Source organism: Eucalyptus grandis, chromosome 2 (assembly GCF_016545825.1).
Source record: "Eucalyptus grandis isolate ANBG69807.140 chromosome 2, ASM1654582v1, whole genome shotgun sequence".
NCBI lineage: Eukaryota > Viridiplantae > Streptophyta > Magnoliopsida > Myrtales > Myrtaceae > Eucalyptus > Eucalyptus grandis.
The window spans coordinates 25,738,496-25,763,704 of record NC_052613.1 but is presented as its reverse complement, the minus strand read 5'-3'; the positions used below and the strand labels follow the sequence as shown (position 1 = coordinate 25,763,704).

Here is a 25,209-nt window from a genome sequence, read left to right as displayed (position 1 = left end):
CAGTCCCACTTTCGCATTGAGGGGGAAACTCAATTGCGGATCGCGCTCGCACGTGACGAGCGATCGAGCAAAAACGACACGCTCGCTCCCCCACTTCGGTTCCATCGACGCTCTCCGTCTGCTTCTCCCCTTGCAGCTCCCCGCAGACGGACTCCCCGAATCACCACCAACGCCTCCTTCTCCCTCCTCTTATACGAACTTGGCAGTTTCTGAGCCGAACCCACCATTCCATTCCCCTCGCCCCTCGCGATTCGCGTCGAAAGGAGCCGCCTTTTGCCGTCCCCCGGGGAGCCCACCGATGGCGTCGTCTCTTTCCACCACCGCTTCCACCCTCCCCAAAGCCTCCTCCCGCCTGCCCCGCTCCTCCCCCGACGCCCCGCGCGCTCTCTCCTTCCGCCTCCCCTCCCCCTCTCGGCCCAAGCTCCGGTTCCTCGCCCGGGTGAGTCCAGTTCTTGGTTCATTTCTCGCTGCTGCTGCTGGTTTTCTTGGATCTTGGGGCTGGGTCTGCTGTCGGGTCATTTCGCTGATGGGTCGGAGGGGAGTTCTGGGTCGTGCGCGTTGTTGTCGATTTCGAGTTTTGCAGCATGAATTATGAGCGGGCGATCCTGTTCGTGCGTTTGTGGTTCCTTGCTTTGTTGCCTGCGAATTGGTGGTCGGAACGTTTGTTTTTCGAGTCGCTGGCCGGATTTCCTCGAGTTCTTGCTTGTGGGGTATTGATCGCGACCGCAATGCAATGCGGAAGGGAATGATGGGAGGGTGGTGGGCTTTCTCGAGAGTGAAAACCGCGCTCCTGGGTAGTTGTCGGAGCTGATTCTTGGTAAAGAAGGACCGTTGTTTCCTCTTTTGGGTTGCAATAGTCCAAGGCAACGTGTTCCTTTTTATTAACGGCTTATCCTCATGTGGCCCAGCTACATAGCTGCTGAATGTGCGGTTTTGTCTAATACAATGAAATGATAACTCCTTAGGGACACGCTTTTCCCTCCCGGAATTATTGTGCTATAAAGTAGTGTCGATTGTCCAAACCCTTGTTTTCTAGCTCTCAAGGAAGTTTTAACTTGGTAAATCTATTGTTCGACTATTCCAAGTTCATGTCTTGCGACAAATTTTTGCTGGATTGACTTTTGATAGATTCTATGTTGAACATTTAATGCTGCATGAGATTTTGGTGCCGTGTTGAATAAATTATGGGGTTTTGATACTACTGGAAAGCTGGTAACTGTACTTTCGAGAAAGTTTGGACTCATTGAGTTCCAAAGATTTTTGAAGAAATTATTATTTGAGAAGTGAGCTGGAAAATGAATTCTTGATCGAGCACCTTTAACTGCATAAGTAATGACTCACATTTCCTCACAAGTCATGGTGGTTGTAGTTTTAATTCTTCCCATCAGTTCCAATACTTATTAATATGTACTTTCAGAATAATAGAATAACGTTTGGATGGGCTATAATTTCCTCCATTGTGGTTACTCTTCCAACTGCCCTAATGATTGGCAGGTTACTAGTTAAAGGTATCACTCACATGCAAAATTAACTAGACATAAATGTGGGTGATGTCCATAATTGTAATCCACAGATTAGAAGGGTGGCTGGAGGGAATGGATTGGATAGTGAAAATGGTCTTGTTCTCAGATTGCAATTGATCCCCTGAATTGTTATGGAAGTTGCAATGTGTCTCCCATCCCTTGATTTAGCAATTAGCTCCTACCCTCCTTAGTTTGACCATTATAGGACTCCAAATCAATTGGATGAGGTCGGTAGCAAACCAATGACATGCTCTAAGTTGCAGTTGGCAACTAAATCCTCAAAAATCTGGTGACAAGCTACTAGATCTGAGAGAATAGATGTGGCATTGGTAGTTGTGGGTTGTGGTTGGAGAAATGCAGTAGCTGTCTTGGCCAAGCTATAGGGCATCACCTGCAAAAGTTAAGCGGTGAGGGGCATATTAGAGTCAACTCATGGATTTTTAGTCAATCCAATTATTTTCGCATGTATCTTTTCTTATGCAGCAGGAGCTCTGTTTCATGGTATTGGCTTTTAGGTGAAGGGGGACAATCTGAATTGTATCTACTAGGGCTTGTCAAGACGAATACTGTAAAGAAGCTTGAGTTTAACTTTGCACTTGCACATGGCAGAATTTCTTGTCCATGCTTATCACGAATTTTAAAAATAGAATTTTTAGCTGACTGCTACCTAAAAGTTGCCACTTGTTCTGTTGTCAAAGGGGATTGGCATTGTATGACATTTTTCTCAGTACTGCAATGTTAATTAAAAGACAGTCAGATAACCAAAAGAAAATACTGATGACATACTCCGGTCAGTGTCTAGTGATTCAATGTGAGACTATGTGATGACATACTCCAGTTAGTGTCTAGTGATTCAATGTGAGATTCTCTCTCTCTTTCTTTCATATTTTTATGTCATTCCTTCTCTCTTTCCATGTACCAATCTACACTGAAGAACACATAATTGTGAGGTATGGTGGTCTGAAGTTGCTGTTGTTATGGCAGGGTTTGCATCATACCTCGAGGAGCTCGGCGGTGGTGAAGGCCCAATCAAAAGAGGTAAGCCACTTCCAATGGTTCTTTATAGAGGAACTACTTTCAAATTTGCGCTCCTTCATCGACACGCTTCTGGGGTCATCTATTGCCTTAAAGGTCTCTGTTGATGGATCCTCAAATGCTGCTGCTACGCCTCCATCAAAACCTGCAGTACCAGCCTCAGAAACAAAGGATGCTCAGCCACCTGTTGATCCCTCTTCTGCAAGTTTGGCTACCGAGCAGTCAATCTCAGAATTTATCTCTCAAGTTTCAAATCTAGTCAAGTATGTGAACTTTTTGTTTATAGTTCTGTACATCATCTTGTCCAGGGCTCACTTGTTGTAAATTGTGAATTGCATCTGTTCCATACATATCTGCAGGCTTGTTGATTCTAGAGATATCATGGAGCTGCAGCTAAAGCAGCTTGACTGTGAGCTAATTATTCGCAAGAAAGAGGCCTTGCCTCAACCGTCAGCTCCTGCTCCACCTATGATGATCCCTGCGCCCTCTCCTGTTACAGGCCCCCCTGCCTCAGTTGCACCTGCCTCTGCACCTGCCGCCCTTGCACCTGCCGCTCCTAGGCCACCACCTCCATCAGCTAGCAAGCCGGCTGAATCATCGCTTCCACCTCTTAAATGTCCCATGGCAGGAACATTCTATCGAAGTCCAGGACCGGGGAACCCCATTTGTAAAGGTTTGTTATCTCTTACTGTGGCTCTACTGAGACTGAAACGGCTGAGCTATAAGTGACTTAAAGTCCTTTCCTAGTTATGCCTGGATTCTTTTTCTACTGGGTCAAATGATTTCACTTTTCTTTCAGAAAGGAGACAAAGTACAGAAAGGACAGGTCATATGCATTATTGAAGCCATGAAATTGATGAATGAAATTGAAGTAAGTGGTTGCTTAGTTTGTAATGTGCAATCATTCTTTATGGTTCAGCTATAGTCTTTTGTCATGATCCGACCCCCAAGATGCATCTGCTTGCATAAGATAGGGCTCCCAGTCCTCTTATGGGCTTGTGGTCATCATACATTGCTAATTGTCGAGAGAATTCACTGCTAATTTTGCAATAAATCATTGTTCTTGTACATCTTGAAGGCTGATCAATCGGGAACTATAGTCGATATTATTGCGGAAGATGGCAAACCAGTCAGCGTTGACACGGTGAGTTAGATGCACTGATTGACAGACGTTCAACTACTGGTTATCATGTTATTCTTGTATGTACTAGCCTGACGATTTTTTTGGTGTCTTTTTGCAGCCACTTTTTATCATCCAACCGTGAACCTTTTATCTTGAGGAGGCAAAAGCACAACTCAGTGGGACGTCGAAGAAGAGTAATTTTCTTTGTACTGAGATGTCATGCGGCATTGAGTGATTCGAGTTGATATATTTTTGAAAGTTGAGTTGATAGGTAGAGAGAAGTAAAGATGATTTGCTAGTTATTCCTTTCAATACTGCGTTGTTGCTGGGATGACATACACGGATAAACTTTTGGCTTTTCGCGTCAATTCTATTTATGTTCAAGCAGTGGAATGTTATGTGGACCATATTGTTTGATTCCGCAATCTATCAACTTAGTGAATGCAGTTATCTATTTGCTTGGATTAGACATGTTATATTGCTCGGGTTGTAGAGACTCGTCTGTTTTTTTTGGTTTGGGGGGGGCTGCATATCGACAACCGGTTACTGGGTATATGTTATGGATAGCAGATGTTATCGGGCGTTGTTTAGGGCTGGCAAGACTGCCTGTGTTTGGCTTTGCTGCTGGTGTCGCTAAAGAAGCGACGTGTGCCAATCCGGTGATACGAGGGTGAGGTTGGTCCTGTGCCTTGGTTTCACACCGGAAGGTAATTGACAACGGGAATGGCTCTAGGCGGGGTACGGTTGGCTCGACCCGGCCTCATGCCCTTGACTCACCATTGTTGGCCTGCCATCTATACATATATTTCTTGTCCAGTTAGCCATGAGCCGACTGGCTAACGGTGTGATTACCCAAAAGATGCACCTAAATCTACTGTACCATTTAGTCTTTAACTGGCTTGCATATTTTCCTCTTAAGATGTTGAGTTTTGTTTAGAGTGACTTTGATTTTGATTGCTTTTTGAGTTGGGTGTTAAGTACGGATCTGATTCTCTTAGTTTTAGGGCTTTTGAAAGTTGGTTGTCTAACTTTTAGTTAGCGTGATCAAGTCCACTAATTTCTCGGATTTTTGCAATTTCATCCTTTGAAGTTTTGTTTTCTGCAATCGAGTGCTTTGTCTATCTGCTCATTTGGCGCCAAATTAACATCACGCCTCATTTTTTTGTCACATGAGAAATGCCGGCAGTTGATCAATAGCTCAAAATCAAATCAAGAAGTACAAACCGCATAATTCTAGAAAGTTAGAGGACTTGATCAAATAAACGACTAGTTTCACGAAGATGAAGGACTGAAAATGTACTTTACTCCATTTTCAATTGTAAGCATTTGAAACTTACATAATATGTAAATGTCTAATAAATATAAATGTCGAGGTGTAAATTTACTTATAATCGAAATTGGTCGGGGGTAAAACGGGGATTTCGACAGGCCATCCTAGAGCCTACGGGGTATTTTTAGCGATGTCCGTGCCCCTTAATTGTAAAACTAAAAATAAAAAGGAAAGCCAATTTTTATTTTTTTATAAATAAAAAAACCCTGTGGGTTGGTTGAATTAGGTTACTAACTAAGTAACTAACTATTTCAGCATCCTAGGAAAAAAAAAAAAGGTAACTAACTAGTAACTACTAGTCAATAAAAAGGCAGCGCGTGGGGCGCACACTCCACGCGCGCGTGAGGGACTCGTGGCCCTCGACTCCCTCCCCATCTTTTCAACTGTTTCCGAACAGTAACGCCCTTTCCCACCAGAAAAGAAAAAAGAAAAAGAAAAAAAGAATTTATTAATTAAATAAAATAAAATTGCAAACCGTCCTTTTCCTTCGCTGCCAATTTATTTAAAATCCAACCAAAAAAAAAAAAAAAAAAAACGACACGCCTCCCCGGTAAACTCCCATTTTCAACACACCCCCATCCCTCCCTCCCCGCCGCGCGAAGATGGATCGCCGCCGCCTCCTCGTTCTCCTCGCCGCCGCCGTCGCGTCCCTCCTCGCCGGAGCGGCGGCCGACGGCGACACGATCTACGACCACCTCCGGCGCTACGGCCTCCCCATCGGCCTCCTCCCCAAGGGCATCACCGACTACTCCATCGACCCGGCCACTGGCCAGTTCCGGGTCGGGCTGACCCAGCCGTGCAACGCCCGGTTCGAGAACGAGGTCCACTACGACCTCAACGTCTCCGGCACCCTCCAGTTCGGCGCGATCGGGGAGCTGTCCGGCATCTCCGCGCAGGAGCTCTTCCTGTGGTTCCCGGTCAAGGGCATCCGCGTCGACGTCCCCAGCTCCGGCGTCATCCACTTCGACGTCGGCGTCGTGGACAAGCAGTTCTCGCTCTCCCTCTTCGAGTCCCCTCCCGATTGCACCGCCGCCGTCGAGCCCGAGGGCGGCGACGACCCCGATCGCCCCGATCGCAACGATCCCCAGCTCGCGCTGCATGTCCAGGTTTTGACCTACCTCTGCTTTTCGCTTCCGCCAATTCGGCTCCGCTTGGGGTCTTAGGAGACTGCGATGGTCGTGATTGCTGGGAATTCGGGATGATCAGTGTCGCCGATCGTGTTTTTTAGCATAATTCGATGCGCTAGTCGGGCCGCATTTTTCAATTTATGCCGGAATTTGTTTCCTTTCGTGGTCTGGTGAGGTGAAGCCCCTTGCCCTTTTGCATGTCGGAGCTCGTGATTCCGGGGGCTGAGCTGAGCTCCGTCGTGCTATCATTCTCTTTTGTAAATTTGGCTAACTGGTTGTCGTCGTCGTCGTTGTCGTCATTCTAGAGAGGTACTGGACCTGCCGGTGCTCTTTCGGCATTGTAGGATTGCAAGTGGTTGCCATGGTGCTTTCCTCGTGTGGCTTTGCGCATTCGCTCTAAATTCCTGATTAGCGCATTGTGTTTGTTACTCCAGGACATGATGAATCTTGTCATGAAGCTCTCTGCAATTCCGTGTTTTGGGATTGGCCTCGGTGATTATGTAGTTTCGAAAGCAGATTAGTATCTTTTTCTCATTGATCACTCTTTGGCAGTGTAGCATGTCCAAGGCCACTTGAAATGCATCCTCTGCTTTGTATATTGGCCGTCTAGGCATCTGCCCCTTCAGATCAGCCCTCAAACCAGCCTTGAAAAAACTAGCCAATGTGTGACGGGTCCCGCTACAGAGAATAAATCTTTTGGCTTTACACCCAAAGGTTCCTAAGCATCCCGCCGAGGTTTTGTTAAGCATCACACCTAAGAGAAGAATTGCATCTCACAATCCCAAAGCAAAGAATTGTCAAGTTCAATTAATAATCAATTCTACTTGAAGGAAAGAATTACAACGATATATATGGACTCTCTAAAGTACTTGTCCAAGTCGAAATAGGAGTTCTAATAAATTCCAATAAAACTAGGAAAACAAATCCATCACAGCTAGGGAAAAGAAACATTAAATCCAATCTCAAATAAAATCTGATAAAGACTCCAATCACTTAAGAGATTCCTGATTGATCAAAAAGAATAAATAGCAAATCTTCATTTGGTAGGCCTTTTGTAAGTCTTCAAAGGTTGTTACTGTTGTTCTCCATCAAGTTTGAGGCGTAGCATTTTTCTGAAAACAAAAGTGTGAACTGCAAATGAAATTGTAATTCCATGTCATAGAAAGATAACGTCTTATAAATTTCTACCTGAGAATTGTTTTCACTGTCGAATTGCTTGAGCACTTCCATTGATATAACCTTTGACCCTGGAGATTTAGTCCTTGGGGGTGGGTCTTCCTTTTACGATATCTACGTTGGTCATGTTCTATATAGATTCTTGTCTATCAGTTTGAGAGAGCTTGCTGATTTTAAGGGATTAGGTTTCCCCAACTGTGTAAACTTGGTCCTGTTTGATGCCTTTCTAGTCTGCATAGTTCTCTATGTCACTTTAAGGATTTAAATTTGTTGTCCCATTGCCTTTCACTGTGTTTTTTGATAAGGTGGTGGTAATGAATTAATATGTTTCTTCTTCTGGTTTTTTCAGGAGAACGTATTAAAGGCTGTCTCATAGTTGGTGACCAGAAGACAAGGAACAGTATATGATTGCTCCGTTGCTTTGGACCTGAGTCTGTAAGAAGTCTGCTTTGGTAGGTCTATGCTTTTGATATACAAGTGCTTAGTGCTTTCATATAGACTTTGGGGCCAAAATCTATCTTTAGAGGAGGAAGTGTGGCAATTTTAGCAAAGAAGAGGGAGAATGGAGTGTGTGAAAATGAGGAGGAGATGGGTTCTGGTGGTCTGTTCATTATGTTTTGGCTTTAATAAATATTTCTGGGCGTAGCCTCTGTATCTTGTGATTAAACAAACAGGACAATATTGTTCTTGTGTCATCTGTATATGAGGAGAGTTATTGTTTCATTATAATTATCCACTGACAACGGTTTAGATTGGTTTGTGGGGAAGAAACAAGTGCAACGTTTCTTTTGGGCTGTGATGGCTGTCCGGTATCATGCAATCATAGAGTTCTTATAGCTACAGACGCATCATTGTGATTTAAAAATTTTACCCAAAAAAGGTCTGATTTAAAAGAGAAAAAAAGGAGGGAGGAGGAGGAGGAGAAGCTACAGAACAGATGTATCAATGGTTGCTGCTCAAATCCTCCAGCAGACAATCTATATGTTCATAATTCTGAGCAATCTTTGCCATGCGAAGATCTGGGTAAGTATGTGGTTCGAAATGAAGTGCAAAAGACGGTAGCTGTTTTTCTTTTTACCAGTGTGGGCTTCTTTCGATGCTCGATTCGTGGTGATGACTGGTATAGTTCCTACAAATACGGAGACTATAAAAGGGGTGGGAGTAGAAGTGGCCAGATTAAACCCCTCATTCAAACAAATAAACATTGTGGACGGAAGATAATTAAAAGTTGTCATCTGCTTGTAGCTGCATGGATTGATACTACCTAAGTCACTCCGTGCACCAGTGTGTACGGGGTCGAATCTGTGCAGTTCATCTTGTGTTCTGTCTTTCTTGATCGACATTTACTTATTGCTGGAGCAAGTGAAGTGCAGTCCAATGCCAAAACTGGATCTGCTTCATTTGATCGATATAGTAGGTATTCTTATGCTTTGACTAGTATGACAGGGATAGAGTGAGCCTGAATTGACGGTGTGATTCTTGTTAGCACCTGATTCTTGCTTACCTTTACTGAGCTGAGATCATCTTCTTCATCAGGCATGATGCGGTGCAATTCATGGGATTTAGTATATATAGGAATGGAGTTTCATGAACCTAAGCTTCATTGTTACGTTCTTAGACAGATAAAGAGACTCGTTGATTATAGTAGCATTCCAATTTAGCAGCTCGCAAGAGTGATGTTTATACCAAACCGAGCTATTGGTAATCTTGTAAGTCGACCGTTCGAAATTGCTCTTTTCTTTAGGAAGATAGCATGACGCAAATCGTCATGTCATAAGAGGATAGTAGTGTGATTCCAACTGAGAGAGTCTTGGTGTATGTCTCATTTGACTTTGGACTTAATTTTTCAAGTAGGAAAATTACACTTTTATCTAATGCTTCACTTCCAACAGTAATCGAAGTATTATTTCGTACCACTAGTGGCATAAATAGAGTTTTCTAGTCTCTGAAATTATCATTAGGAATGCCACAAATTTAAGATTCTTGATACCAAAATTGTACAAAGTTTTATGCTTGAATTTGAATAGATTTAGATCTCGTACTTTTAAGAAATATCAATCATTTCTTTTCCATTTGAAATGTGCTCAATCAATCTATTCATATAGTATATTTTAACTTTTTTTCTTCATTTGAACCTTAAATTATATCCCGTGGAGAGGATGCTGAATTGGAAAAAGCCACCTAATTATTTGAAGATACAAATATGGTATTTTGCTTATTATGTAATAATACATCTCTACGATTTGAATTAGTGACATCACATGTAACTTTTGCAATATGGTTATACTGTACTTTAAATATATACATGATGTACATTGATTTTTTTTTCTGTTTTTTTATTAAGTTTGAGATTGAAATAATCATTAGAAATGGTTGCTTAATAGGAAGATAAGAATTTATATGGGATGAATTTCTTTAGAAAACAGTAACTTAAGAAATGAAAAAGAACCTATGGCCAATAAATGGGGCCAAAAATAGAATGGGCGGGATTTCTCAAACCCATTGGGCTGCAAAAAAAGAAAAAGAAAAAGAAAAACACACACACACAAACTATCTCTCAAGGTGGTTGCTATCAGAACGTAGATTTACCCGGGAGCCCTCAACTACTTTTACTCTAAAAGACACAAAATGCTTATTATTGAGTCAGACAGCTTGCAACTAGTCAAAGCCATGAACAATTCAGATAAGTTGAGCTGGGAGACTCAAGCTGCGCATGACAAAATTTCTGAAACAGAAATTGATTTAACTAGAAATCAATTTCTTAATTTCTATTCTCCGGACAAGTTTCTAAGCAAAAAATCCGTTTGATAACGACTCAAAATTTCTATTTCTGAAACAAAAATTTATTTGATAACAGAACAAAATTTTTATTTCTAGGAATAGAAATGAAATAGAAATTGATTAGATAACAACATAGGAAATCCTCAAATACAAAATAATAGTCGAAATAATACTAAAACAACATAGGAAATCCTCAAATACAAAATAATAGTCGAAATAATACTAAAATAACATAGGAAATCCTCAAATATAAAATAATAGTCGAAATAATACTAATACATTACAAAAGTTGAAAATACAATTTCATGAAATTTCCGGCATATTATTATCCCTTGCCATTTTATTAGCAATTGATTTCCTAAGTGTATTTATTTGGTTTCCCTCCTCGGTCAATGTATCATTTGCAAGCTCATCCTGCGTAGGTTCGGACAAATCTTGCGGAAGCATGAATATGGGTGCCATCAATGGCACCTATACAACCTTGTCATTTTTTCAAAAACTAGTATTATACAAAATTATCAACAAAATAAAATTAATGGTATAAATGAATATATGAAAATTCTACCTTAAAGTAATGTTTATGGTTATGAACCAATCGGGGAAGGTCGGTTTATTTTGATTCTCGAATTGAATCAGTCCAATTGCGTATCCCTAATTTCTTTATTGTTGCTCAATGAACTTTTAATGACCCTTGCGTAGCAAAGAGAGAGATTCTCTTGAATCTCTTGCATTCGAATTAAAATTCAAGATTATGTAACAATCTAATTATTTTGATTTTGCAAGAATTTTGAATCTGTAAAAAATAAGGTTAAATTTCTAGGCACGTTTTTATTCATCTATTACGTAAGAATTTTTCTTCAACTGACCATGCGCGTGCCTTTTCTAGGAGGAAAGAGCCCCATTGTTTTTAAGTAAGCATTTAAGAACTTTGGTCGTTTTTGAAAATTGAGGACTCATTTAATTGTCTTTCATCCTAAAGAGGAAGTTATAAAAAAAATGCAAAAAAAAACACAAGCAAAATAAGAAAAAGAAAATTAGCAATAATTAGGGGTGTGCAACGGGAACCGCCCGAACCGGGAATCGGCCGGACTGGACCGAACCGGTCGGTTTTGGGCGGTTCCCACGGTCGGCAGTCCAGTCCCGGTTCCTAATCTTGGAACCGGTGGCGGTCGGTCCGGTTCCCGGTTTCAAGGTGGGAACCGGACCGAACCAAATTTTTTTATATATAATTTATATACATAGAATTAATAAAACATATAAACATGATAACTTATTGCAACTAAAATTGCAATTTGAGGTAGCAACCTCTTATGTGGCCAAGAGACCATTAAAATCCTTTTTGTTACTCTTTTATTTATAGAAAAAATCTCCTTGATAGTTTCGACATGGGACTAAGACTTCAAGAGATCCCGTGAATCACACAAGTGAAGTTTGAATATTTTGCACGTGGAACACGTGTGATTAGTTTTGTTGAATTGCCCGAGAATCGAATTGAATTGATCGGTTAAGAGCGCGGTCACTCTTTAGTTCTTTAGTGCAAAAAAGTAGAGTTGATTTTTTTGGACCGGATCGGAACCGATGGTCCGGTCCGGTTCCCAGTCCTAGGACCAAACGGTCCGGTCCACGGTTCGCAATTTTGGGAACCGGTGCTCCCGGTCCGGTTCCCGGTTCCAAGGTGGAACCGGACCGAACCAGGAACCGATCACCCCTAGCAATAATTTGTGAAGTTGTGGTTATGAGTGAATTAAGTTAGCAAGAAAGTGCAAGGTTCTTTTATATGGTTTGATTTCAGTTTCTGATTTTTATTTTAGAAGCTGAGAAATTAAAAATTTCAGCTTCTGATTTCTTCAATTTCTCTATTTCTGGAATAGAAATCTGTTTCAGAAATAGAGAAATCCAATTGCGTTACCAAACGGATTTCTATTCCAAACCTATTCCGGGGAACAGAGAACAGAGAAATCGAGAAACAAAATTTTATTATGCGCGCCTTCAACCTCTTGTTAGTAAGTGCAAGGAAAAAATGCGGGCCTTTTTCAAATGTCCAGATAGTCCATTGCTCTAGAGAGGCCAACATTGTTGCAGACTGGGTAGCCAAAGCTCACAAGAAAAATTACTTATCTCTGAATTGGGTCTTGTCCCCTCCTCAAACTTTGTTGGACTTTTTATGTAATGATGCCCATTTACCGGGCCTCTCATCTTTGCTTACTTAATGAAATATTTCCGTTTCTGACAAAAAAAAAAGAGAGGTGGTTGCCATTAATTAGTAGGCGACTGCATGAACTGAGAGACGGCCCCTCGTGGGCGTCTATGGCGAATGGCGGAGCGGCGGAGGTATTCTTGGATACTTGCGACCGAAGGCATAACCGCAGCATTGCCAGTGGCATGGAGCTGATCGTGGCAGAAAGAGATTTGTTAAGGATTTCGGATTTCGATTTCATGTGACGAGGACCCATGCTGCGATCTGTCGAAAGAGATAGGTGATCAGAACACCTTTAAAAACATCATATTTACAGTCAAAATTAGATGGACCCACGTCACAATCCTACTAACGAGATAATTAAACTGATTAGAAAACAGTATATCTTCATCTTGCTTGAAGAATACTTTGTTGTCGGGATGCTATGATGATGAACTTATATACTTTAATTGTCCTCGGAGAATTTTGTAAACAAATGTAATATGATGACAAGGTAATTTCTCATTTAGACAATTCCTCTTGAAGAGATTTGTGACGATGGAAATGATGAAAACACGAAAGTTGCACGAATGGACTAACAAGGGGAATAGATCAATTTGACAAGAAGACAATGTTTTTATTTAGTAGTTGACAAATTGTCTCCACTTTGAAAGTTGCAAATTTTTCAACCCAATGTAATATTGTTGAAAATGTGTAATGACCACGTCAAAAATATGCACATACAAATCTAAATTAAGCATGTATAGGTCATATTCACACAGTCACGAGAGCTCATATGCAAATTTGTTTGGAGTTCAAGCTAACACGCCATCTATTTATAAGGTCCTCTAGGTTTTGACAAATTCAGTGATTGCGTCTTTACTTAGTAAATGATCAACTATCTCGACTCTCAAACTACTACCAATGATAAAAGTCACGAATTGCGGTTTTTCTCTCTACGAAATGTAGAGCCCTTCTAGCTCCATGGTAGTTTCTTCTCCGGTCATTCCCAGTCATCCCATGAAGAGCTGGTTATCTTCATCTAGAGTTGCGAATTTTGCTACTCTCCACTAGTAAATGATCAACAATCTCGACTCTCAAACTGCTACCAATGATAAAAGTCACGAACAGCGGTTTTTCTCTCTACGAAATGTAGAGCCCTTCTACCTCCATGGTAGTTTCTTCTCCAGTCATTCCCAGTCATCCCATGAAGCTTTTCAAGTTGGTTATCTTCATCTAGAGTTGCGAATTTTGCTACTCTCCACTAGTAAATGATCAACTATCTCGACTCTCAAACTGCTACCAATGATAAAAGTCACGAATAGCGGTTTTTCTCTCTACGAAATGTAGAGCCCTTCTACCTCCATGGTAGTTTCTTCTCCAATCATTCCTAGTCATCCCATGAAGCTTTTCAAGCTGGTTATCTTCATCTAGAGTTGCGAATTTTGCTACTCTCCACCCACCCCCCTCCGAACACTCCACAAACTCCATCTAACCTAATCTCTTCCATCCCTTGCTTCTACGCCCTTTGCCCAGTATTTCTCATGTTTTGCATGTCTCAATCGACTTGCTTGACGCACGCCCTCTCTCTTGGCCAACCATTTTCCTTCATGTATGCTAGCTGACAAGGGGGATTGCGCTATGTTGTCTACCTTTTGAGCTGCTGGGTCATTCTTTGCCCTAGGTTTCTACCCAGGATTGTTCGGTCTTTGCTCTGAAATGGAACGCCCGGTTGACGAAGATGAGGCTCGTCCGGTTGCCCTGGGTCGCCTGTGGTCGGAACAGAAAGTTGAAGTATGGGATGAGGCGGCCCCTAGCGACAAAATTGAGGAATGCTGATTAATTTTGGTAGGTAAGATACTCAACAACCTTTAATTTTTAGGCGTTTCAAAATACTATGAAATGGGCCTGACGAACTAATCTAGTGGAAATCTCACAAGGTGAAGCTAGTCTATACATTGTGAAGTTTAAATTAAAGGAAGTAAAACAAAGAGTTCTAGAGAATGGATCTTGGTTATTTGCCAATCATCTGGTTATATTAAAACCTTGGATAGCGAACACACTACTGCATTGCTATGAATTTAGCACCTGCACGTTTTGGGTTCAAGTTTTTGGCTTGCCACTAGAATGTTGTAGAGAAACCATGAATAGTAAGGTTGTAGCTCATATAGGCAGGGTGATAGATGTGAGGATAGAGCATAAAGATGGCTCAACGCTTCGAGCAGGGAGGGCTCGAGTAGAAATGAACCTTCAACAACCGCTAAAAATAGGGCTTCTAATCAAGGTTGAAGGAAAGAACCTTTGGCTAGATTTTAGATATAAACGGCTGTCTCATTATTGCTATTCTTGTGGTAAGCTTGGTCACTATTCCATGTACTGTAAAGAATTTCTTTATGATGAGAGTAAAATGGATGAAAAAGATAGTCTAGTATATGGTTCATGGCTCTGAGCAGAGGTTCGGGAACACAGCCCCTTCTGGCATACCTTTTATGAAGTGAATCAACCCCAAGAAAATGCTGATGAGACTATCCCGAGACCCTTCAACCTCCCCGGCTATAATCCTTGTTCAGGATTCTACTCCCGTTGTACCTGAGGTCCAAGCACAAAAAAACAAAGGTAAACAGACTATGGAGGCTCCTGTGTGTAATCAAATTATTACAGTTGCAAAACCACTTCAGTGGCAACCTATGGTGGAGGAATCGTCAAGAAGTACTATTGTACCGGACAAGCTTCTGTCAATCAGCAACACACAAAGATTAACAAAGTTGCAGCAAGTTCTATATAGTCAAAGATGGTTAAAAACTCACACCGAATGCAAGATCAAGCCCTATTAAGAAAGCAAACAGACTCATTACTCATGATGTTCGAACTCAACTCCAAGAGGAGCTTGATGAATCTGTTTTGCAAGTGACTCCCATCATTGAGGTAGATGCTCCTGCATGTTGGGCCCTGGTGGCTGGCCCTAAAAAGCCACTAGGTGAACAATAAGAGTAGTAAGTTGGAACTGTCAGGGGTTGGGCAATCCCCTGACAGTTCAAGCTCTAAGAGTCTTAGTGACCCAGGAAAGGCCCGATATTCTGTTTTTGATGGAAACGAAAAATCAGGAAAAGAAACTCATCTACCTTCAAAGGAAACTCATATTCTTAGCAAGTTATATAGAAAATCCAGTAGGTTTGGCTGGAGGTTTAGTAATCTTTTGGAATGATCGAGTGTCTTTGAAAGTGGCCCATCACTCTTCGGCTATGCTTGACTTGATTTGTACGGACCTGGATTTTGGCATCACAATGCATCTCACCTACTAACATGGTCCAGCAGTTTATCATCTCCGACAAAGTTTGTGGACAGTATTAAGACAAATCAGTAACTTAAACACCCTACCTTGGCTGTGCACAAGCAATTTTAACGAAGTTCTGTACCCATGGGAGAAAGTAGGGAAGCGTCTCGCCGAGCCTCATCGTATGTATTCTTTCTGTGAACTCCTTAATGATTGTTATCTAATGGACTTGGGCAACAAAGGCTGCGCCTTCACATGGATTAATAACTGAAATGGCGGAGACATTGTAAAGGAACGTTTAGATAGAATGCTTTGCACAAAGGAATGGAGATTAACTTACCCTATTGCTGAAGTGTTGGCTTTATCAGCTCTCGGATCTAACCATAGCCCACTTCTTTTGTCTACTAAAGCAACACAACGACATAAAAAACAAAGATCTTTCTACTTTGAAGCTTACTGGCTATAAGATATGGAGTGTCGCTCTACAATTGTTGCTTCTTGGGCGTCTTATCAACTTGGAGAAGCGATGCTCCCCCAAAAGTTAAAAGTTGTCTTTGCCGCTTTATCACTTTGGAGCCAATCCAAATTCACTAATGCCAGACACCAGATAAATTCCCTCCAAATTCTGACAAATCAGCCTCATGGTCACTCTGATAAGGCTTTGTTATCTGACCTGAAAGAGAAAATTCATAAGTTATGGCAGTAGGGGGAAAAATTTTGGGCAATGCAATCTAGAGTAAATTGGCTTAGATGGGGGGACAAGAACATGAAGTTTTTTCATGCCATCACTGTTCAAAGAAGACAGCACAACAAGATAAGCATGCTGCAGGATGATCAATAAAATTGGGTATGTGACCTGAACCATCTCAAAGAGCTGACCTCTAGTTTTTTCAAGAAATTATATACATCTGCAGGGTATAGAGACTACGGGCCAACTCTAACACACTGCAATCAAGTGGTGACAGTGGAGATAAATGAAAGTCTTATAGCAGAAGTTACTAATGAGGAAGTCAAGACCGCGGTTTTCCAATTAGGGGCAATAAAAGCACCGGGTCATGACGGGTTGAATGTCTAATTCTATCAAGCACATTGGGACATATTACAAGAAGATATATTCCTAGCTGTGCAGCAATTCTTTCAAACTGGGGTAATGCTACCTAAATATAATCGCACTTCTATTTCTCTGATCCCAAAAATCTCTCACCTAGAAAGATTGGACCAATTCCACCCAATCAGCCTTTGCAACTTTATTTACAAAGTGATTTCCAAGATCTTGGCCAATCGTCCCAAGCCTTGGCTACTAGAGCTGATAGCACCAGAACAAAGCGCTTTCGTTGGTGGTCGACAAATTCAGGATAATATCATTGTGGTTCAAGAAGTGCTCCATCAAATCAGGACACGGAAAAGGAAAAAGCAATTTCAAGTTGTGCTTAAACTAGCTATGCAAAAGGCTTATGATCAAGTAGAATGGGATTTTCTCAGAGACTATTTCGTAAAGCTCGGATTTCATACTCAATGGGTTCACTGGATCTTGCAATGCCTTACTATGGTTTCTTTGAGTGTTAAAATTCAATGAAAAATCCCTACCCTATTTTCATCCAACTAGAGGTCTAAGACTAGGTGACCCTCTATCCCCGTACCTGTTCATCCTGATGGCAAATGTCTTATCAACTCTTATCAACAACGTAGTGGACATGGGAAACCTTAAATGTATTAAGTTAAACAGATGGTGTCCCACCCTATCTCACTTATTTTTCGCAAATGACGTCATTTTCTTCCTAGATGCGAAGATTACTGAATGTCAGAATTTAGCTAGTGTTCTGAACAAATATTGCTTAGCAATAGGACAAGCTATAAATAGAAACAAATTAGGTATGTTTTTTTAGTAAGGATTGTCCTATCAGCTTGAAAGAGAATCTTGCCAGAGAACTTAAGAGTCCTTGTGTTGAACAAAACTGGCAAGTATTTCGGAATACCTTCAAATTGGGGGAAATCTAAACGAGAAATGTTTGCGTGGATTCTAGGTCGAGTTCATTCAAAGCTGGAATGATGGAAAGAGAAGCTTATTTCAAAAGGAGGTAAGGAAGTCTTAATTAAAACAGTTGTGCAAGCAATTCCTCATTATGCAATGTCTATTTTTAAAATCCCAGCTACAGTTTGTAAAACAATAGAACATAAGATAACTAGATTCTGGTGGCAAACAAATAACAGCAAGTCAGGTATACACTAGAAGAATTAGGAGGCTATTAAGAGTAGGAAAGACGATGGGGGATTGGGATTTCGTGATCTTATGGCTTTCAACAGAGCTCTACTAGGAAAACAAGTTTGGCGACTGGCTCAACAACCTTCATCACTGTACAACAGAGTACTAAAAGGTTTGTACTTTCACTCTCAAGTTTCTAGCATGCGGCTAAAGGTACTAGACTCTCTTGGGGTTGGCAGAGCATCTTGATAGGTCGGGAGTCTATTGCAGACAAGATATTATGGTCTGTAGGTGATGGAACACAAATTAAAATATGAGAGGATAGATGGCTGGCTAAGGGTGTTCTTGGAGGCCTTGCTCCTAGAGACGAACCTGGAAAAGTTGCTGAATTTATAATTCTAGAACATAATGCTTGGAACACAACCCTATTGCGCTAGAGTTTTGATAGTCAAATAGTTGAAGAAATTACCTCTATCCCTCTCCGACCTTAGTTCACGGAGGACAAACTAATTTGGAGAGGAAAGCAGAATGGGAAATTCACAGTGAAGAGTTGTTACAACAAGATCAAAGTACAACAAACAAGCAACAACAATTATCAAGCATCTTCATCTTTTCAGGTGCCTCACAAATTGTGGAATGTAATCTAGAAAATGAACACTACGCCTAAACTAAGATCTTTCCTTCGGTAAGTTTGTAGCAACGCACTAGCGAATAGAGAAAATTTATCTAAGAGACACATCTTATCAGACCCAATTTGCTGTATGTGCACTAAACAAGTACCAGAGACACCGAACACCTCTTCTTGTTATGTCCACGAACACTAGATGTTTGGTTTCATTCAACAATCAACATCATGCATCATTTAACAGGAGTGCATAGAATAGAAAGCTGATTGGTTGATATAATTGGTAAAAAGGATGGCTTACCAGATTTGGAGACAACTACGTCCATCCTCTGGCAAATCTGGAAAGCTCGAAATAACTTCATATTCGACAGTAGAAACTCAATGCCAAGAAGGTAGTGCATTCAGCATTAGCAAACGCTAGATCCAGCCATTGTTTCAATGAGACGCTACAGAGGCGAGGCTCACAACAGGCAGCAACGAATCAAAGATGGTATCCACCGAACCAAAGAGTCCTAAAAATCAACATAGATGCGGCTTACCAGTACCATTGTAGTGACGCTTTGGTAGCTTATGTATGTAAAGACTCCTCGGCATCTTGATCGATGGCTTTATGTGCTCCTTCCCTGTCTCTTTAGCCTTGCAAGCTAAGGTGATTGGCCTTAATCTCACTCTTCAATTCCTGCTTCAGAAAGGACGAGGACTGGATCAACTTGTTTTGGAATATGATTGCTTGACCCTTGTGGACGCCATCAACAACCCTGCTCAGACGCCGTGGGAGCTCAAATCCCTCTTCGAAGAAAATGCGGCGTTGAAGCTTTGGTGCCCTAATCTCCGGATTGGTCATTGCAAAAGGGAAGCAAATATTGTTGCAGATCGGGCCGCGAAGGCCCATGGGGCTTCTCTTCTTCCTCCTAATTGGGTCCTTTATCCTCCTCATTTTCTGCAGAATCTTTTTATTCCGGCCTTATATTAAGTGTAACCTCAAAGTTGAGAGTTTAATATATGAGTTGTTTTAGACCCCAAAAAAAAAAAAAAAAACCGCTACCAATGTAACAAAATAGCCAATTTGCAGTCGAAAGGAAATCACCATCCGGAACCCGCCCTATAGAGATTTAAAAGAGAGTTGATAATTAGCAATAGTTGATCATTCATTATAAACTCCAAGCAATTAAATTCAGCAATAGTATAGTGCAACGCAGTCTTTCGAATAAGAAAAATACAACTATGGAAGCAATTGATGTAGAACTCATGCGATGTTGAGAACTTTCGCATGCAATACATATTCGTCTGTAAGCATAAAGGAAGCAATGGCACGCAGAATTGCTGCCTGTATAGAAAACAAGGTAGTAATTAAGAAATTAAATAAGAAGTATATTGAAAAATAAAATATGTTTGGTGAAATTAAGATAGTTGTTTATTATTAGTGAATAAACAAGAACATCGAGTCTAATACCACATGCTATAAGCTGATCTTGAATAGCTAGGAGTATCCATGCATCCACATGCACCATACACTTCCATTACTTGTCGAAATATCAGTGAGTTCAAAGAATGATGCTAAATCCATCTAAGTAAGGGATTTTAAAATCGATGATCATTTAGCTTGGCTCGTACATACCGATGTTGAACATAGTCGTGCCGGTCCCCTACTTTCAATAGGATCTTAACAGAACCTTCCGTGATGCTCGACATCTTAAATTTAAACCTGTAGCAAATGTCAAGAAGTTGGGTAAGTAAACATATGCAGGGATATCAACGAGCGGGTTTAATTCTTAAACATATGTAGGGATATCCATTACCTAACTAAGTGCACACCCTACTGAAAATATGAATGTATAAATACCTAACAAGTAAAATCACTATAATACCTTTACAAGTTAAGTATATATTTAGTCCTAAGTTTTAGCATTTGTGCGATTTGATCATTTATTACTTTTCGGATGTTTATGAACTGGTTTTCCAAGTTTATTCTATGCTATTAAGTTCTCCAAATTTCTTGATTTATGCCATCGAATCTTTCGATCAATCACTCTAGCTAAATCAATACGTGGCATTGCTTATGTGATAGAAAATAACTGACGAATTTGGTGGACGGAAATCAAACGAGAAAATAAAAAGAAAATGAATTTAACAATATTGCTAGACAAAGCACTTTATTGCACAAAGTAAGGAAGTGGGGGGAATTCGATGGCACGGAATAAAATTTAGAGGGCTAAAGTGCACAAATCCAAAAGTTAGAGGGTGTAATTTCACAAAATGAAAATTAAAGGATCAATTGCCCGGACGCTAAAATTTATAAAACTTATTCAGATTTTGGTGTCAAAATTAAAACTAACTTTCAAGTTTTCTAACACATTAAACAATCCCACCATCAAAATGTGCTGATTTTTTTTGGGATCGCATAACAAAAGCTTAGTATTTTCATATATTAAGAGAGAGCCTAAATTTGAATTAGTCAACATAGTCGAATGGACTCACATTTACTCAAAAGCCTAAGTAAATGAATTATTGACCAACTAGGATTATTAACTGCTTCACACCACACCGATTATTCGATGTGGACTTTTCTAACACAACTGCCACGTATATCTCAACAATCTACAAAATAAAAAAGATATTCCTTTTTTGTGGTTGGACAATGTAAAACAAATTCGGATGCAGCACAATGGGTTTGTTCGTGGGACTCGTTCAAGTGGCAAAGTGAAGTTTACATCCAGATGTCATGGGTCAATCAATCTAGTGTTCCTTAATCCATGCAACCTCAGAATTTCTATCAAGTCAACCTCATTCACACTTGATTTGTCCGAGGTCATACAAAGAGAACTTGAGAGAGAAGGTCGAGAGTGTATATGCACTAAAGAACAAGATGATACAACTTGGGGAAGGGAGCCCTATTTTACATGTACTAGACTAATCTTAGCCATTGATCTCCTCTTTGATCAAATGGTAGAGCTTGAATCTCTATAATCAGTATATAGCCGTACACTCAAGAGTCTCTAGGCCTTGAGAAGCTTAAGGGTCGTTTATCTTGGGAAGCTTGAAGGTTACTCATCCATGAATATGCTCAAGCTTGGATACAAATGGGTCATGGCTTAACACTTAGGAAACTTCTGGAATGCATCCATTTATCGGGGCTTATCAACCAGGGCGTGTTAATCTCCCCTACTTATTTTAGTGACACCCTTGTTGCGTTTTCAGCATGAAAGACATCGATGTATTTCTTGAATTGCCCAAGAGTCTCGAAAAGTTCCCAACTTGCTTCGCTTTTCAAAAGAACCCTCCATTAAACCAAGTACTCCCATTGCGGCACACAATTTGACTTTTGTATGACTCAATCCACCATGATGCACTCGACATCTCGATCATACTAGGTTTTTGCCCCAAGTGGCACTTGTTGTGATTCCTCTCGGTCCAAATCTTTTTCGTCTACATGGAAAGGCATGATCATACAAATGTGAAATATCGGATGTACCTTGAGTTTTGGTGGCAATTCTAGCTTATACGCGACCTTACCGACCCATTGTAGCACTCGGAAGGTTCCCTTATAGCGAGAATTGACCTATTGTAAGTTGGCCAACACTAGGTCCATCGGTTTGGAACTCCACATGCCGTTACTTAATATCCTTAATTTCGACCCTTATTGGGCCTCGACTAGTAGGCCAAGAACAAGCATGCCAATGGCGATACTTGGCCATAAGCTGGCTCGAGATCCGGTCATGAGCCAACTAGCCTTTCGAGAACTGGCAACCAAAAGAGTGGTCCTAGAGTGTTCGATCATTGAAAGATCATTCGACCATAATAATCAATTGTGGGACGATCACGTACCATCATGGATTCGTAAACGGTCGTGGCTTGATTCCGCTTGGTTAGGGCGCGTTTGGTAACGTTTCTGTTCAAAATTGTTCCAGAGAACGAGAAATAGAAAAAACTATTTCTGTTCCGGGGAACAATTTTTTACCAGAAAGACGAGTTTGGTAAACTTGTTCCAGGAATAAAAAATGAATAGAAACACGTTTGGTAAATTTATATTCTTTTTCGTTTCTTTTAATTTTTTAATTTCTTTTTTTCTTGTTTTGGCCGGTCGCCGGCCTCCAATGATCGGCCGACGGGGCCGGCAGCCTCGCCTAGATCCGGCGAGGCGAGCGTCGGCTGGTGGCTAGGCGAGCTCGGGCTCGCCCAAATCTGACGAGGCCCGGCGTCGCCGGTGGCTGGGCGAGCTCGGCCTCACCAGATCTGGGCCGGCGACGCTCCGGCGAGGTCGCCGACCCTCAACGGCGTTGCCGGCCAAAGAAAAAAGAAGAAGAAAAAAAGAAGAAAAGAGAAGAGAGAGAAGTGTTTCTTCAAAATTGTTTCTAGAACAAAAAACAACTTTTTTTTGTTTCTCATTTCCGTTCTTTTTTTGTTCCGGGAACAAAAAAACAAAATTTTTGTTCATGAACAATAAAAAAGAACATTACCATGCAGCCCCTTAATGTACCAGTTGCATCCACCTCTGTTTGGACATGGCTTAGGTACGAACCTCAGGCCAAATAAGGTGGTTGATCATGGTTGAACTCGATTAATTCCTATCCAATGACAAGCGACCTTCAAAACTTAAATATTTTCCAAATTGCATTTAATGCCTTTGTCACGTTATTAATAAATGAACGTCAACTAAGATGGACTCTTGGCCTATTAAGCCTTAGCCTTGAAAGATAAACTTGAACGTGGACCTTGATTCATTAATGAAGAGGACACCCAAGCACATTTAGAAGGGTTCATACTTAGGCCTTGGACTATTCAAATCCTCTTAGAAACTAAATACGAACGCATGTTGTTACGCCCGATCCTCGAGCACGTGTCCATCCCTCGGTGGTCAATAAAATTTGTGACGTTCTAGGACACGTCGCTGACCCATTTATTTTAATACGCATACAGAAGCGAACAAATACCCCTGACAACGAACAGCTTGGGATAGAAAAAACAAGAAACAAATCACAGCCAAAACATGCTTTTATAAACACCGCGGTTTATATGTACCCTCGCCAAGAGCGACGACGTCTACTATCGCAGCTGGGACAACATAATCCTGTAGGGGACCCTCTCTGTGTCCATTAAGCCCACAATGATACCACGCCCTAAATTGATTGGGTACCCTTTGAGGTAAACCCTCTCATCACAAGTTCATAGACCCAAACCCCGTGGCCTAGGAACAGGGAAATGAGTAACCAGCTCGGAAATCCTCCTGGGCTATCCAAAACGTTCCGGAAGAACCGCCATCTAAGGACCTGAAAAAGGTTGAGCCCACAACGGGGTGAGACAATGTCTCGGCAAGTTCATCTCCTAAACTTCGACTATGAAGGAAATACGCCTAAAGGTGGCTATATACACAAGTCAGAAGACTTACCTTACCTCAATTCCTTCTTACAAGTTAGTGCAGTTCATAATCTCAACCAATCAATTCAATCCAATCGATACCATCTATTAATCAATACCATTACTACTCACATAAGCTGAAATAGATGGTTATAGCTCTCATGAGCTAATATATAGATGGTAACTCGCACAAGCTAATATATATTATAGCTCACACAAGCTGATATATAATATTGCTTTCACAAGTTAATATATAGATAGTAGTTCGCACAAGCTGATATATATTATAACTCATATAAGCTGATATATAATATTGCTCTCACAAGCTGACAATCATGGCTACTATCATAGCCTTCAGGGCCTCATCCCGCTATTGCAATTCTTCGGCCAAAGAGCCCAACATCTCCCTTTGAAGCTCTCCTATGCCAATTTTGAGCTTTTGCATGTCGGCCACAAGCTCCACCTTTTTAGTCTCTGCTGTTTCGACAGTCTAGGTCAAGTCCTCTACCAATCTTTGGACATCCAAGATGATCTCCTTCGTAGTGGTCACTTAGTGTTTCAAATCCCCCATTAGGTACATTGAACCCGAAAAAGCATGGCCTCGTTTGCGCTTGGCACCGGCCTTCAGCCCTTCCATGATCCTCACCTTGAGCAATCATGACGTCAGAGCGTGGATCAATCATTGTGCTTGGAATGACTATTTTGATATCACTTATCACAAATCAACCGATCTAATGTTCCCTAACCTATGTGGCCTTAGAATTTCTCCCAACTCAGCCTCACTCACACTCGATCCTCAAGTGTTGTACAAAGAGAACTTTGAGAGAGAAGCTTGAGAGTGTATTTGCACTAAGGTACAAGATGATACAACTTGGGGAAGAGGCCTCCTATTAGCCGTTGATCTCCCCTTTGATCTAACGGTAGAGCTTAAATCTTCATAACCATTACATAGCTATATACTCAAGAGGCTTTATGCCTTGAGAAGCTTAAGGGTCGTTTGTCTTAGGAAGCTTGAGGGCCACTCGCCCATGGACACGCTCCAGCTTGGATACAGATAGACCATGGCCCAATGCTTGGGAAGCTTCTAGAGCTGAAAGGAGTAACATGAAGCTCAGAATTATGGGTGTATAAAATATTCCAAGAGGATTGGTCTATGGTCGATTCAATAAAAAAGAAATCCCCCTCCTTGCGGTTAAGGTAACGACTTCGGGCATGGCCAGCTCCCACCGGGTAAATCCTTAACCCTTCCCCCTCTTACTAAGACTACATCACCCATTTATTAGGCCTTATCAATCGGGCCGTGTCACAAGTGTAGGCATTTCCTTTGGAAACATGGGATTATTTCAAGATGATTAGTAGATTATATGCCTCGGCTCTCCTTAAATATATATATATATATATATATATATATATCGATATTTAAATCGAATCACGTAATTCTTACAATTTTTTAATATTATTTCTTGTCTAATTGGTGATTT

The 25,209-nt window shown here is 41.1% G+C and overlaps 2 protein-coding genes across 3 annotated transcripts; both read left to right on the top strand.

The window, feature by feature from the left end:
• On the top strand, nucleotides 1-4,135 carry LOC104426877 (biotin carboxyl carrier protein of acetyl-CoA carboxylase 1, chloroplastic). 2 transcript variants are annotated; one of them, XM_039307353.1, is made up of 7 exons: nucleotides 1-439; nucleotides 2,508-2,561; nucleotides 2,655-2,821; nucleotides 2,918-3,231; nucleotides 3,362-3,429; nucleotides 3,637-3,702; nucleotides 3,800-4,135. In XM_039307353.1, exons 1-7 carry the CDS (start codon nucleotides 299-301, stop codon nucleotides 3,821-3,823), a joined length of 834 nt encoding a protein of 277 aa, XP_039163287.1. In that variant the 5' UTR covers nucleotides 1-298; the 3' UTR covers nucleotides 3,824-4,135. The 2 variants fall into 2 exon arrangements, 1 of the variants encoding a protein (XP_039163287.1); XR_005548522.1 differs by having other exon boundaries at nucleotides 5-439; nucleotides 3,358-3,429.
• Nucleotides 4,136-5,541: 1,406 nt separating this feature from the next.
• Nucleotides 5,542-8,064, top strand: LOC104426886. The gene is made up of 2 exons (XM_010040069.3): nucleotides 5,542-6,117; nucleotides 7,664-8,064. The coding sequence occupies exons 1-2, from the start codon at nucleotides 5,614-5,616 to the stop codon at nucleotides 7,688-7,690; spliced, it is 531 nt and encodes a 176-aa protein (XP_010038371.3). The 5' UTR covers nucleotides 5,542-5,613; the 3' UTR covers nucleotides 7,691-8,064.
• Nucleotides 8,065-25,209: the final 17,145 nt, after the last annotated feature.

Coding starts and splice junctions, on each gene's coding strand:
- LOC104426877 (XM_039307353.1), top strand. CDS start 299: ATGGCGTCGTCTCTTTCCACCACCGCTTCCACCCTCCCCAAAGCCTCC. Junction 3,232..3,361: donor GGGGAACCCCATTTGTAAAG/GTTTGTTATCTC, acceptor TCTTTCAGAAAG/GAGACAAAGTACAGAAAGGA. Junction 3,703..3,799: donor AACCAGTCAGCGTTGACACG/GTGAGTTAGATG, acceptor GTCTTTTTGCAG/CCACTTTTTATCATCCAACC.
- LOC104426886 (XM_010040069.3), top strand. CDS start 5,614: ATGGATCGCCGCCGCCTCCTCGTTCTCCTCGCCGCCGCCGTCGCGTCC. Junction 6,118..7,663: donor AGCTCGCGCTGCATGTCCAG/GTTTTGACCTAC, acceptor TGGTTTTTTCAG/GAGAACGTATTAAAGGCTGT.